At 35.2% G+C, this 14,108-nt stretch overlaps 1 protein-coding gene and 1 long non-coding RNA gene across 2 annotated transcripts; both read right to left on the bottom strand.

Moving 5' to 3' along the window:
• On the bottom strand, window positions 1-1,150 carry LOC122080111. The gene has a single exon (XM_042646995.1). It carries the CDS (start codon window positions 794-796, stop codon window positions 197-199), a length of 600 nt encoding a protein of 199 aa, XP_042502929.1. The 5' UTR covers window positions 797-1,150; the 3' UTR covers window positions 1-196.
• A 3,006-nt stretch (window positions 1,151-4,156) lies between these two features.
• LOC122078605 lies at window positions 4,157-10,683 on the bottom strand. Its single transcript, XR_006140131.1, has 5 exons — window positions 10,604-10,683; window positions 6,177-6,427; window positions 5,919-6,016; window positions 5,760-5,790; window positions 4,157-4,313 (listed from the first exon to the last, which is right to left on the bottom strand). It is a non-coding gene; the product is annotated as an uncharacterized LOC122078605 (long non-coding RNA).
• Window positions 10,684-14,108: the final 3,425 nt, after the last annotated feature.

Below are 14,108 nucleotides of genomic sequence, written 5' to 3'. Positions count from 1 at the left end.
GAGAGAAAGGTTCTTTATTATGAATAAAAGAACATAGAAATATATTACACAGAGAATTTAAATAACGGCTAGATCATTCTCTTACACAGCCATGAGAGAAGAAGAAAATAGGGCCAACCCCTCAAGAAATCAAAATAAATTTCAACCCAACACAGAATTCCAAGAGCAAGTCCCAAGTCCCTGCAAGGCTGTTAATTCACAACCCACCAAGCAACTTATTCCCAATCTTGTAAGAAATGTAAGCATCAATTGTAGCAAACTCAATCTCCTCCATTGTAAGGTTCTCTCCCTTCCAATCACTCAATAACACAGACGCAGGTTTCTTCATAACCTGAAGCGGTATAACATGATAAGCCAAATCAACCAAACCATAACCCACAAGCCGACGATCATCAAGAACAGAAGCAGCCAAAGTCTTTAGATCAACCATATTTCTACATTGAAGCCCATAATCCCTCTCAAGCAAATCAAAATTCTCTTTGATTCCAACACCCACAAAGGAAATATCAGGAATACGAAGAAAATTGAAGAGGAATTGAGGGATTGTACCTAAATTAAGAAGCCTTATGATGAGACAGAAATTCCCGGAAGCTAATTTCAAGATTGAAACTTTTCTTGTTGATTCAACTGTTGTGCATTCGATATCTAAACCCACCACATACTTTGAACCTGTACCTTTGCCAATGAATGACCAGAGATCTTCTATTCCAGCCCTTAAAGCGATTTCTGTGTCTATCACTCTGGGTTTTACCTTGATGCCCTGTACCTTCACTTCAAGGTGGTGACCAACCGTCATCTCTGAAAACCAAAGCTATGGCTTGTAATTGAGATTGTGGAAGAGAAACCCAAGAGGAGGATGAAGAGGAGGATGAGATGTTAAGTAGTAGAAGAAGAAGGATTCAAAGTTCAAAAACTTCAAACTCGACGTGCGCAGAACTGACCAAACGAAGACAAACTAATGTGTAAGGAACGCACGTTTTGCTTGAAGGAAACCATGAAAAGTTAACGTGGAACGGTTCAATGGAGGTTTTTATATGGAAAATGGTAATCCAACAGATATTTTGACGCCTAGTTTTCTGCAGAATGCCTTTGGTATGTCTGTTCATTTGATGGCAAGTTTTCCACTTTTCTAGGTTCCTACTAAATAAAAAAGAGATTTCCTGATGTAAGGATCTTTCTAGGTGGACTCTATGTGGAGGGCTCACCGATGCTCTAGGACCTCTCTTTTGGTCCCCTCATGAACCCATGCATTGGTTTTAGTGCTTGGTATTGGGAGCGGTTATTCTCCGCAATGAGTGTGGTGATACGATAAGTATCAGATGGTCGAGAGCATTCGGACATGTATCTCGAGGTTGTCTTACTCATCAATGCTCACTGTATTACTGCACTCACTTCAAAGGATGTTTTCGATGGTATTGGATTGGGTATCGATCATCTTTAAAATAGATATGATACTAATATGTATCGGCCTATATCGAAAATTTTTCCATGCCTTTTCTAAAAAATAGGATTTTTATACACTTTTTAACTTGGTCTGTACTGTATCACTGATACAATATCAGCACAATATCAGTTGGTATTAATTGATATAGGCGATTTGATACCGATACTTCAAACCATGCATGTACCATACAAATCCATATGTTGAACTAGTGGAACCCATTTCTACCAAAAAAAAAACTAGTGGAACCCATGAAGGGAAGAGGGAGGAATGTAGCTAGGTAAAGCGAGAAAGATTGCTAGTTGTGCCCCCTACGCCCTCTCACAAGGTGCCATGAAATGCTTCCCCTACCCTTGGGTGGAGGCCATGCGATCAAGTCTCCTTGAATGACAGGTGCATTTGTAATTTTTAACTTTTCATTCGATTGACCTTCAACTCTTTTCCCAAAAGTTATATTTTCTATGTAAATAAAAGTTGACCAAATGTTTTCTGTCCGAGAGCAATCCCTGTGCCCAAACACAAGGGCACGCCCCCTAGTAGGGGCACAGTGGTCATTACATGCCCCTAGTGTCTGCGGCATAGGGTCGCTCTCGAACAAAAAACTTTGTACCATAGTTTTTTTTTATAAAAGACAATGCCTAAATGGCATGTGTATATGTATTTAAAACTTAACACGTTGTTTAAATTGCCTATCTTAAATCTGAAAATTTAGGACAAAGCTCATGTATAAGAGAATTTTCAAAAGTAATGTGAGCGCAATGTATTATTATAGGACAAAGTTTTCCTTCACGAGTGGTTGAACAATGGGAGGGTCCTGATGTGACCCCCCCTCTCTCTCTCATATCTCTCCCCACTATTGTACCATGTCGACGAGCGGGGGTGAATGGATTCCCATTTGGCCTTAGGAAAACTCAGTCCATCATTATATTATGGATAAAGTTTTCATACACGGGTGGCTGAATTATGGGACGGCCCAAACGTGACCCCCCTTTCTCCCCCTTATTATATGTGGTCGTGATGCACCACAAGGAATGGATTAACCTTGGCCTCATGAAAGTCGGTCCTTACATTATTATTAAAAAGTGTGATTGTCTTGTACATTTTTTTTTTTTAGTACATATGTGAAATGAAAATATTTACCTACATTGAAAAAAGGTTGTGTTCATATTAAAAGGGAAAAAGAAATTAAGGTTTTATAAATTATTTGACACATTAAGGGGTTGTCATTAGAAAACCCATTCAGGAATTATAAATGGTTTGTTGGGAAAGGAATGTCATTTTTTTTTTGAATAATAGCATATTAAAATCCAAATAAGAAGAACTCTGTCCGAAAGCCTAGCTTATGCAAACATTCCTCTCTCTCTATCTCTCACACACACACACACTAACATTTATGCCCCTTGTTGAGATAGACACAAGAATGCTGGCACAGGGTGCGTTCCCGGACAAGGAACTATTTATTTAGATTTCAGTATAGAAGTTTGAACTATTAGATGGAGGCCCCAACCAATAAGTAAAAACACCTAAAGTATGTCTGACTAATTATACATGATGTTAGACATATGGGACTTTGAGAACACATCCAATCTAAACGCATAAGCTATTAGGTAGAGAAGGGGGGAGAAATTTTTGAGGAAAAAAATACAAAGACCAATCAAAAAATAGTTACAACTTCTCAATTCACCATTTTGGTGATTACAAGATGCATCTCTCTCTCTCTCTCTCTCTCTCTCTCTCTCTCTCTCTCTCTCTCTCTATATATATATATATATATATATCATAGATGGAAAATAAGGTTTTGACTCAGACGAGTGACCAAAATCGAGCCAAAAAAATCATAAAACCTATTCAAGAGTCTTGAAGACTCACCCAGGCTTAGAAATGCCTTGACTCTGTCTTGGTCAATCTTATTTTTCCTTAATTCATAATTTTGTTAGAGTCATACAAAAACCACCAAGTTATGACCCTTTCACTTTGTCCACGTATCTTTTATCTATTGTTTGTTACATCATGTTTCACTCTTTTCTCCTCGACTGAAGTCACAAGAAAAAGTCTTGAAGAACCTTCCTATACGTAAGAGACATAAATTTGGAAAATATAAGAAAGAGAAGATATCATGTGTTTAGATGGAGTGTCATGACATATATATCTAGAAAACGATACATATGCACATGCAACTACTCTGTTTTTTCAATGTGAAAACTGAGTGTCATGACATATATATCTAGAAATTGATATATAATGCCCATGTAACATTGTCTTGCATTGACTTTTGATTGATTAATATTAAATGTATTAAAAGGAACATGCTCATTGAGATTTATGTATATTACATGTAGTGAAAAAGAAACATGACTCGTTCTTCACTATGTTTGACTCACTTGCTCACCAGCTTTAAAGATGAGTTGAGTAAAAAAATTTGGTTTTCTAATTATGATGATGATGATGATGATATAGTAAAACTGACACGTGCAAATGCATGTGTGGCTGTGTGTTTATGTGTGTGTTTGAGAGAGAGAGAGATAGAGAGAGAGAGAACAAAATGTCTACATGAAACTAAATATATTTCAATCATATATGATATCCATTGAAACAATTAGTAATTTAAGATGATTATTAAATGTATTATTTTTAAATTTCAAATAATGATAGACAATAACAATTTTTTTTTTTAAAATTTAGAAATCAATAGTTAAATGCTATTCTAGGGAGAGAGAGAGAGAGACAGAGAAAGTGAAGCCTAATCCCAAGTTATGATACTTGAACCCCCACAAATATTGGCTATCCAGTTACCATTTGTTTATCCCAAACTCAGCCATGATTGGCCGAGACAGCCAAGTCAACTTGAGATTGGTGGAGTTTCAAAACTGGTCTGCATCCAGAGATTTAAATCATTAGTAACCACAATGATCATAAAGATGATGATATTGAAAAAAAAATAAAGGCAATAATATTGTCCACAATTAGCATATGTAAACTATAAGAGTAGATAGTAAAACAGTATAATTATCACAAGAAAACATCCCTGGCTTCAAGAGAGTTCACAAGTATGCCATTGTAGCTACATAAACATTTTCTTGAATTAGATACAGATTAGATAAGTATGCTCATTTTTGAGATATTTTCCCTGCATTAATTTTTCTTTTTTCAAGAGAGAACCTATAGGGTAGCACTGGGATCATCAGACTATAATGAACTCACAAGTATGCACAATAAGTATTGAAATTGTTGATTGACAAACCACTTCTAAGATAAAGTTGGTGGCTTGTTGATTTTGCAATTTGGATCTTAGTACCAAAAACTTTGTGGGGCTCCTACAATTATACGTAGCTTCCAGAAAGGAAATATTGATCTTAATTGTATTTAATTACAAATTATACTCCTAGGTTTAAATATAAATTCCTCAGCAAAAATAATGTCTTATTCACTCTTTAAACAATAATAAATAATAAAAACATATTCAAATTTTCTTTTTCTTCTCCAAAAAATATCCAAATAATCATGGACTATAAAACACACACACACACACACACACACACACAACATGATTGGATTTTTAAGTTATGGTAGACTTCCAATTCACTTTACACTCTGATCACAAAGATTGAGATCAATTCCAATGTAATATGTAACTATGTAAGGTAGCAAAAAACCTGGGTTCAGTAACATTGTAAAGCCAAAGCTACCACAATATTCTCTTTTCTGAGAGTTCGTCACATAGCAAACAAGAATAATGAATGAATTATAGTTGCTAGTGTTGATAGCCCAATTACGTTTTTCAAGAAAGTCTTCATAAATTGACAGCTAGTCATATAAGATTATTCTAAGAGAAACATGACTTGCACACTTTAACCAATCCACAATGATCACTTAGTACATGTTTGAATAATCTTGATAAACACTTTTATTCCCCTCCAAAACAATATGCACAGGACCATATTCTAGAGAGTGAACCTGCACATGACAAAAAAAAATAATAATAATAATATTAAGAAGAAAATCATATATCTTTTTTTTGGTAGAAGAAGAAAATCATATATCAGTTAGCAATATTTCTCCAACTAATTGTTAAATACAAGGTAACAAACCATGAATTAACTTCACATGCCTTAGAGGGGAAAAGGGACCTAAATGGGAGCCAATCTAAATAAAATAAAGTATCCACCTTGCTGTCTTCATTACACTCTTCTGTTATTTGATAAACAAAAACCCAACATTTCAATAACATCATGCAACATTGCATCATTACCGCAGTAATAAATAACAACCCAACAGCTGCAACATATCCATTAGAGAAAACCCAGATAAAGTTACAGACCTATTTGGACATGAGAGTCTTGGGGATGATCCTGAAGCAAAATAATAATAAACAAGTGAAAAAAGCAGGGGAGAAGCAGAGAAGAACAAGAGAATTTGAAGAAATAATTACATTAATCTTATGAGAATGAGTGCTGGTGTTAACTTGAGAGCACTTTACCCAAGAATATGTCAGCCACCACAGTGAACAGCTTGAGAGACCAAACCCATCAACCCAACACTCTCACCGCCATAAACAAGATTCAGCCTCCTCGAAACCTTCGCAGAATCCCAACATATAATAAAGGGGTCAGATAAGACTCAAGATGGAGAAGAAGAGAGGGAAGGGTGGGGGGGAATAAACAAGAGAAGCAAAAATTGAGAAGTGAGAAATCACCCATTTGAGAGGAAAAAAGAAGGGGATTGAAAAAGTACTCACAAGCTCTTGGCCTAATTCGTGGGCAGCATCTCGATAGCAGTTCCTCTCTCCAGTCTACTCCCATAAAAGACCCAGACCCGCTTGAACCTCGACTTCACCACTTTGTCCTCCATTTCTCTTCTTATCTCTACCTTTCAATCAGCTCAATCCTCATTCAGTCATTCTCATTTGTTTGGTTGTCTTGCATTCACTCTTCCCTACAACAAGCTTGGTGAAAGTGAAACCTACACACCACCCTCCCCTTCTTCTTCCTGCCAAGACATGCACCATAGTATAGTCAAAGTTGCTATTTGATTGGTCATTAATAAATTCTGAGGTGGGACCAGGGACCTCTCCACCTCACATATGACACAAACTGCACAATGACACCTGTGATGACCCATATGATAAAAGGGTTTAAAACCTTATGATAGGCTAATTTTATTCCCTCAAAAAATACAGCATTCTTATTCATAAGCTTCATGCATTTGAGATTTGAATTTAAAGTTAAATGGGAAAGATTAGATTAGCAAAAGATAATGACAGTTTGATTACAATGAGCAGTTCATCTAAAGTGCCGACCATATAAAGATGATGCAAGGTAAGGAGAATGAAGAGCCATAAACAAATAACAATCCATCGCTGGCGAGAGAGAGGTAGCCGTTCACAGGAGTTGGGGTTCGTTGCAAGCATCTCACACCAGAGAAGCTGGGAAGAAGTTAGAGAGGGTTGTCGTTAGAGGGACGAGAGAGAAGAGGAGAGGGACGTGAAACAGTGTAAGAGAAGGAAATTCCCGGGAGAAAGAGTTGCATATATGGTTGGACAAATTTAAAAAAGATTAAATATAGAATGATTTTATTTAATAAAAATATTTTACAAAAGAGTGGAACGTGAGAGAGAAGGAAAAGGAAACTGGGAGAGAGACAAATGTAAGAAAACTAATATTTAGTTATAAGATTTTACGATTTTTTGGTGTAAATATATATAGAATGGTTTTATTATATAAATGATATTTTACAAAGAGAGAGGTAAAGATTTGTTGCTTTTTTAAAATCTAATAAATTCTATTACCATATTAAGGGAAGAAAGAGGAGAATATAGAGAGGAGGGAGATCGTAGGCAAGGGGAGAGTTTGGGATAGAGAAGGAAAAGGAATAAATTCTCTACCAACTCAAGCTCCTAAATTCTCTCTTCCCAACTTTCTCTTTGATTCTATTATTGGTGAGTAAAGACTTATTAAATTTTCAAAATTAAATAGAAATAAGAAAAATTTAGATAAAAAATAGAAAGGATACCAACAATTTGGGAGAATTAAAAAATAGTGAAAATTACAACTTTACCCCCTAAACTTTGGTCTTTATTCAATGCCACCCCCTGGACTTTTCGAAACACCAGAGACACCCCTTAAAAATTCAAATAATTCCAAATTAGTCCTTGCCGTTAGCAGACACAACACAGTTATGTGGTAGAATTTCTGTTAGTTTTTTTCCAAAATGCCTAAAACACCCCCATATGGTGTGAATGGACAATATTACCCCCTATCCCTTCTTCTAAACTCTCACTCTAAATCCCCAAACCGAGAAGGAAGAGAAGAAACAGCCGTTGCCTTCCTCTGAAACCTGCAACTACTGTCAGCACCTCTCCCCTCCGGCGTGCGATCGTGACCTCCTCTCCCCTCCGGCGTACTAACAAATCTTGCTAACTTCAAGCATAGAAACTAACAAATCTTGCTAACATCAAGCATAGAAACCAGCTTCTCAAACAATAATTGATGTCATGTCCTATTTTTGCTTTAAAATTTTATATTATTTGAAGTACACCTCACTGTAGTCCTTGAAGTTCTCTTTTTTTAAGCAAAACTTCAGTGGAACCCTATTCCTTTTTAAACTAAGGGCCTGTTTGATAATGTTTCTGCCGTTTCTGTTTCAAGAAACGGTAGAAACATAAATTTCCGTTTCTAGAAATAGAAACGAAATTGAAGGTTTTTGATAAGTCATGTTTCTTGAAGTCGATAGTAACCAGCGAAAGAATAGCCATGAGTCATTTCCAGAAACGGCGAAACAAGTTCTACTTGTTTCGCATGGGTCGTTTCTTGAACCATAAATAGGTAGAAATTTCAATATATATTTCTGAAAACAAGTGAAACAAAATAGTTTTATCAAAAGCTTTTTGTTCTGTTTTTATCATTTCTAGAGCAGAAAAAGCCTTTCTTGAAACATTATCAAACGGGCCCTACATTTGTTCCTAGCCAGTAGCCAACCATCTTTCTTCGAAGAAAGCTCCACCCCCTTTCTCCTAAGACTAATCATATGAAACATAGAAAGCTATTCTTGCATAACAGCCCTATTTCTTTCCAAAGACTAATCATATGAATTATGGAAAAGTTAATTCTTGCATAACCCTTGACAGTGAAACTTGACAAACTAATGTGATAATTCTTACAATATAGCAGCAATATATCATAATCTTGGCAGCTGTTACAGGTCGGGAGCTTACAAACTAATGTGGTACTTCTTACATTACAGAAAGAAGAGAACCTTGGGGTAGATGTTACAGTGCATGTCTCATTGAAAGCAAGCAACTTCACCAATTCATATTCTTTACCAGAAAAGCTTCGACTTCAGAATTAATGGTTTCTAATATACAAGAAATAAGTCAATTTCGCAAACCTTCCAATTTCCAACAGCCATAAATCGATTTACAACTTAGCGTAAATCATTAAAACAGATGCATGGCACCCAACAGGTTTTCCTAAATCATCTAGTGCTAAATGATAAGAGACCCACAAGTCCAAACCACCACTCCCTAGCAGGGTTGGGGGAACCAGCCGGTATAAGAATATGAAGATGATGTGAGACTGTAGGTGGTTAGCATGTTAGTGGTGGGTGTATAAATGTAAGGTTCTAGTCATCAGAAAATCACACGGTGGAACAACAAAGCAACTAACCAAACTTTTTGTTAATCAAATTAACCAGTCGGGATTTTTGATTTGAGGATATGGGTTCTATTAGTATATGAAAGTGCTTTCCATATGGATCCAGCTAATTAAAAAAGAAAAAACAAAAATGGTCCTGTGCCCCTCACAAGTTCAGGGGGAGTTTGATCTTGCTTCTTGAGCATCATTTGTAGAGTCTTATTAGAGTTTAAGTCGTCTATATATTTTTCTTTCTTCAGTTCTTGTTTGGTGCTCTGTTTAGGCTCATCCCTAAGAGAACTTACAACCATTGAAGGAAATACCTTGTCATGGTAGTACGCCGGAGGGGAGAGGTGCTGACGGTAGTTGCAAGTTTCAGAGGAAGGCGACGGCTGTTTCTTCTCTTCCTTCTCGGTTTGGGGATTTAGAGTGAGAGTTTAGATGAAGGGAAAGAGGGGGGTAATATTGTCCATTCACACCATATGGGGGTGTTTTGGTTATTTTGAAAAAAAAAAACTAATAGAAATTCTACCACATAACTGTGTCTGCTAACGGTAGGGATTGATTTGGAATTGTTTGAATTTTCAGGGGGTGTCTTTGGTGTTTCGAAAAGTCTAGGGGGTGGCATTGAATAAAGACCAAGTTCAGAGGGTGACGTTGTAATTTTCTCTTTCTCTATATATATAGTAGTAAAAATTATACATGCAAATGCACGTAGGGCAAAAATTATCAAAAATTAATCTAAGGTATATATGTTGTCTTACGTTTTGAGAGAGAGAGAGAGAGAGAGAGAGAGAGAGAGAGAGAGAGTAGGATGAAAACAATAAAATGGATTAAGGAATTCAATCAATAAGCTCTGCCACCCCATATATACCATATCTAGTATATGAAAACAAGAAAATGGAGAAAGTAGGATGAAAATGTGATTAAAAACCTGAAATACTTGATTGTAAATATTGAAGTTAATGTTTAATTAATGAGAAACTCAATAGATCTCATCATATTGTATCGCAGTAACAAATGATTAAACTAAGGAATTCAAGAACAAATAACCACTCCTAACTATTACTAGAGTTAGAAAAAAATAATAATAAGAACTTAAGCTAACCTAAACGATCTAAGTAACATCTAGTTGTGGTAAGTCAATATTGATTTCAACCAGTAAAAACAGCTCTGCATCTTCAACCACAATCATGTTCTCCATGGACGGCAGCGTAAGCCTCATAAGTGAGATCACAGCTTGGAGCCTTCCTAATTTCAGTTGAAGTGCATGAGCAGAAGATACCATTGAGTATTTGAACCGGGTGTAGTTGAGGTTATAACCAAAAGGATAAAGGGATTCACCATTGAAGAACTTATAAGGCCTTCCTGGGTAGCCAAATTCTGGAAGTGACCTTAGTGACATGGAATTCATGGGCAACTTGTCTGTGTAGTCATTAGTGTACCATGTAAGAGGCAACTTTCCACCTATATATCAAACACTTCAAGTGAAGGGATGCCATCAAAGAATTGAAGTCTCATGAGAACAACATACTTGTTTTCAAAGCCCTATCAATGGCTTTCTCTTTAATTCTCCCAATCATAGTTGCATTCTCACCATAGTCTTTGAAGTACTATCCACATTCCAAATCAAACCTGAAATTACTACCAAGAAAAAAAAAAAAGAAAACCACGTTAACTAATTACACTTTAATATGTGGCAATTTGATTGATAAGACACATTCCTAATAGTACCTGCATTTAGTGATTTTGCAATAACATCTTTAGTTGAATCATCAAGTCATATTTGTCTATGAGCTATTACATCCATTAAATAGCAAGCAGATACAATGTACATGTAAAAAACAAAAGAATTAAGAAAAAAAAAAAAGAATAATTAACTATTAATGTCAAATGGTCTAAAAGGAGAACAGATCGAAAGAAGGGCAACGTTACCCACTAAGACCCCTCTCCTCTAATAATCTCTCTCAAAAATTTTGGGTCATTGGAAGCTGGGATTTCATTAACATTGTTGAAGGGGCACATAACCATCTGATTAACAAAGGAGAAAAAAATACCAACTAATAATACAAACTTCCAAAAACTAAAATTAGGGCAAGAAAAAAAAAAAAAAAAAACCTTCCGAAACTTACTATGGATAGAAAAAGATGAAAAAGAGGCTATCAAGGATTCGATAGATTTTGATGGGGACTTGTGACCTTAAAATCAACTGCTAGGGCTTTGAGAATGCATGTAGCAGCATCTATACATGAATCCAACAGAGAGCCTTGACTACCTCATCCGTAGCATCCTTAGGATTGGCAAAAGACGTAGGTGGCTTTGTTGCAGTCCTATAGGCGGATCAAGCTTGGAACACCAATTGAGCAACCATGAGTTCTCTCCATCACAAATAGACTTTTGCTTGGACAATTAGCAAGAGAAATCAGGTCTTTAGGGGATGTGATTTTGATTGAATTTCTTATCAAGATAGAAGGAGAGAGAAATGTGAGAGAAAGGAGGAATATAATTTAAAAAGAAAGAGGAAAGTTAGAGAGAGAGAGAGAGAGAGAGAGAGAGAGTAAGAATCTAATATTATTTTTATTTGAACCAAATAAATAAACAATTATTTAGAAACTAATACTGTTTCTTATCACGAAAAAAAAGAAGAAGAAGATTTTGATTGATTTCAAGTTCCAGAAAGAGAAGGAATGTGGAGAGAGAGAGAGAGGATATAGAAGGAAATCAAAAAGGATATATCTTATTTTAAGTTTGAAAAAAAGACATTAGAGAATTATTATTGCTAAAGAAACTAAATAAAATTAGCAAAGCAATTGGAAATAAAATATTTTTTGCAAAAACCTAAGAGAATATCAAAAGGTGAATATTTTCTTTTTAAATTTAAATATAGAGTGAGATAGATTGTACCAAGATAGTAGGAGAGAGAAAGAGAGAGGAGGAATGAGTTTAAAAGAAAAAGGAGACCTAGAGAGATCAATGAGGAAACTAATATTTAGCTATAAGTTTTTTTTTCTTAGATTTAAAATGAAATTAAGAAAGTAATTAAGGGGCTACAAAATAGAAATATATACTTTCTATATATGGGGCCTAAGAGTTTGAGAGGATAGCGTGAGAGTTCACACTCTATCTCTCTCTTCTTCTTTTTTTTTTTTTTTGATATTGAGAGTTGAGAGGATAGGAAATTAATTTTTTATTTTAGACAGAGTGAGAAAGATATTTCATGAGAGAGAGAGAGAGAGAGAGAGAGAGAGAGAGAGGACGAAAAGTAAAATGGTAAAGGAAGAGAGAAATATAAGGAGACTAATTTGATATAGTGCCACTCAATTAATATTGAGACAAATAAGGAGATTAATTTTTTTATTATTAAGAAAATAAATAAATTATATATAAAAAAATAAAGGGTACCGAAAAAAATTTAAACAATGAAAAAAAAGTGATAATGAGGAAGTTAAGGTATTTAAATAGACAAGAAGGGTAAAATAGTCCAAAAAAAGATTAGCTATGAAGCATGAGTACATGCTTTTATGTAACTAGCAAAAACAAACGTGCAAATGCAAGTTGACGAAATATTTTTTAGTGAAGTTTTAGGTTCTAGGTAAAATGGATTTCATTTTGAAACAAAATTTCTTTTCCTTTTTTTTTATCATGTGAGAAAGAGAAGTGTGATCTAAATTGAATTTTTGCTGAACTTGGTGAGTTAATCAATTCTATTGGGTAATTGAGTTAATGTGTTGTGTTGAACTTGTAATCATGCTTTTAATATTTCACAATTGGTTCTTCTCTCTTGGAACCTACCCCCATGTTGCCTGTTACCCTCTTCTTCTTCTTTTTTCCTTTTTTAAGAAAAAATGTCTTGAGAAGACTTGAGTGCTAATAGGCTCAAGAAGTTCAATAAAATATTTTATGACAGATTTAATGATTTAACAATATTATTGTGTGTCTATCTCGTCCATGGGTACATGATATAGATAGCATTTGCTACAAATAGTTGAAACTTCAATTCATTTGTTTATTCACTAAACTAAGAAACCAACATTATAATCATATTGCTTGAAGCTGCCTCCTAAAAACAAATGAATAGACCATTCAAACAATAATATTTTATGAAAATCGTTAAATTGCTTATAAGATCCTATACAAATTAAGAACCCATCAACCTCCACTCCAAGTCTTTCAATCATTGAAAATCAGAAGAGAGACACTTTAAGGTTCTATCATAATTGAAAGACAGAGGCAAAGTTACATGTTAAAGGAAAACTCAAAAATATGTCATGGGGATCAATAAATATCCAGCGAGGGGGTAGGGGAAGGAATCCTAATGTTTCCTCAGCTTTAATTAAACACATTTTCGCACTCCTTGCAAGAATTCTACTTTTGACTGACCCCCAATGTCACAAGAGGAATCCTTCACCATGCTCCTAAAACGCAAACCTATGAGTGCAGCTCTCTACAGGACAAATTGAAAAGCTTCCCTTGGTGCTTGAGCAAGTGAAGGGTCAACTGATATTTTCTCTTGTAGCTTTACGGGCAGACATCTAGTGGGCAACTAAACAGCATATGCAGAACAAGTGCACAAGATCATGCTCTATAAATATAGGTATTACAACTATGGTCATAATTAAAACTAACAAATGAACAAATCTTACAAGGGAGACGGGGTCTACAAAGAAGGGGGCGTAATTTTCCCATAATGAAATTGATTAGGAAAATAAATGAAATTAAGAAAGCAATTTGAGGGATATTATTCTTTTCTGTTGTGTGCGTGTGCGTGTGAGTGTGTGTGTGTGTGTGTGAGAGAGAGAGAGAGAGAGAGAGAGAGAGAGAGAGAGAGAAGGGGAGTGACTAATTAATAAAGAAATTAATTAGGAAAGTAGAGAGAGTAGAGAGAGAGATATAATTATGAGATTATGGAGAAATGTTAAATGGGGGCATTTGGGTCTGATGGTAAAATTTGCCAAAAAACACCAGTACGTCCTTTTATATAATACATAGATAGATAGTAAGATAGTATGATATATAATAAAAATATTTATAATGGGCAT

Source organism: Macadamia integrifolia, chromosome 5, assembly GCF_013358625.1.
Source record: "Macadamia integrifolia cultivar HAES 741 chromosome 5, SCU_Mint_v3, whole genome shotgun sequence".
NCBI lineage: Eukaryota > Viridiplantae > Streptophyta > Magnoliopsida > Proteales > Proteaceae > Macadamia > Macadamia integrifolia.
Note: the sequence above shows the minus strand (reverse complement) of the source record. Positions and strands in the feature narration are given on the sequence as shown.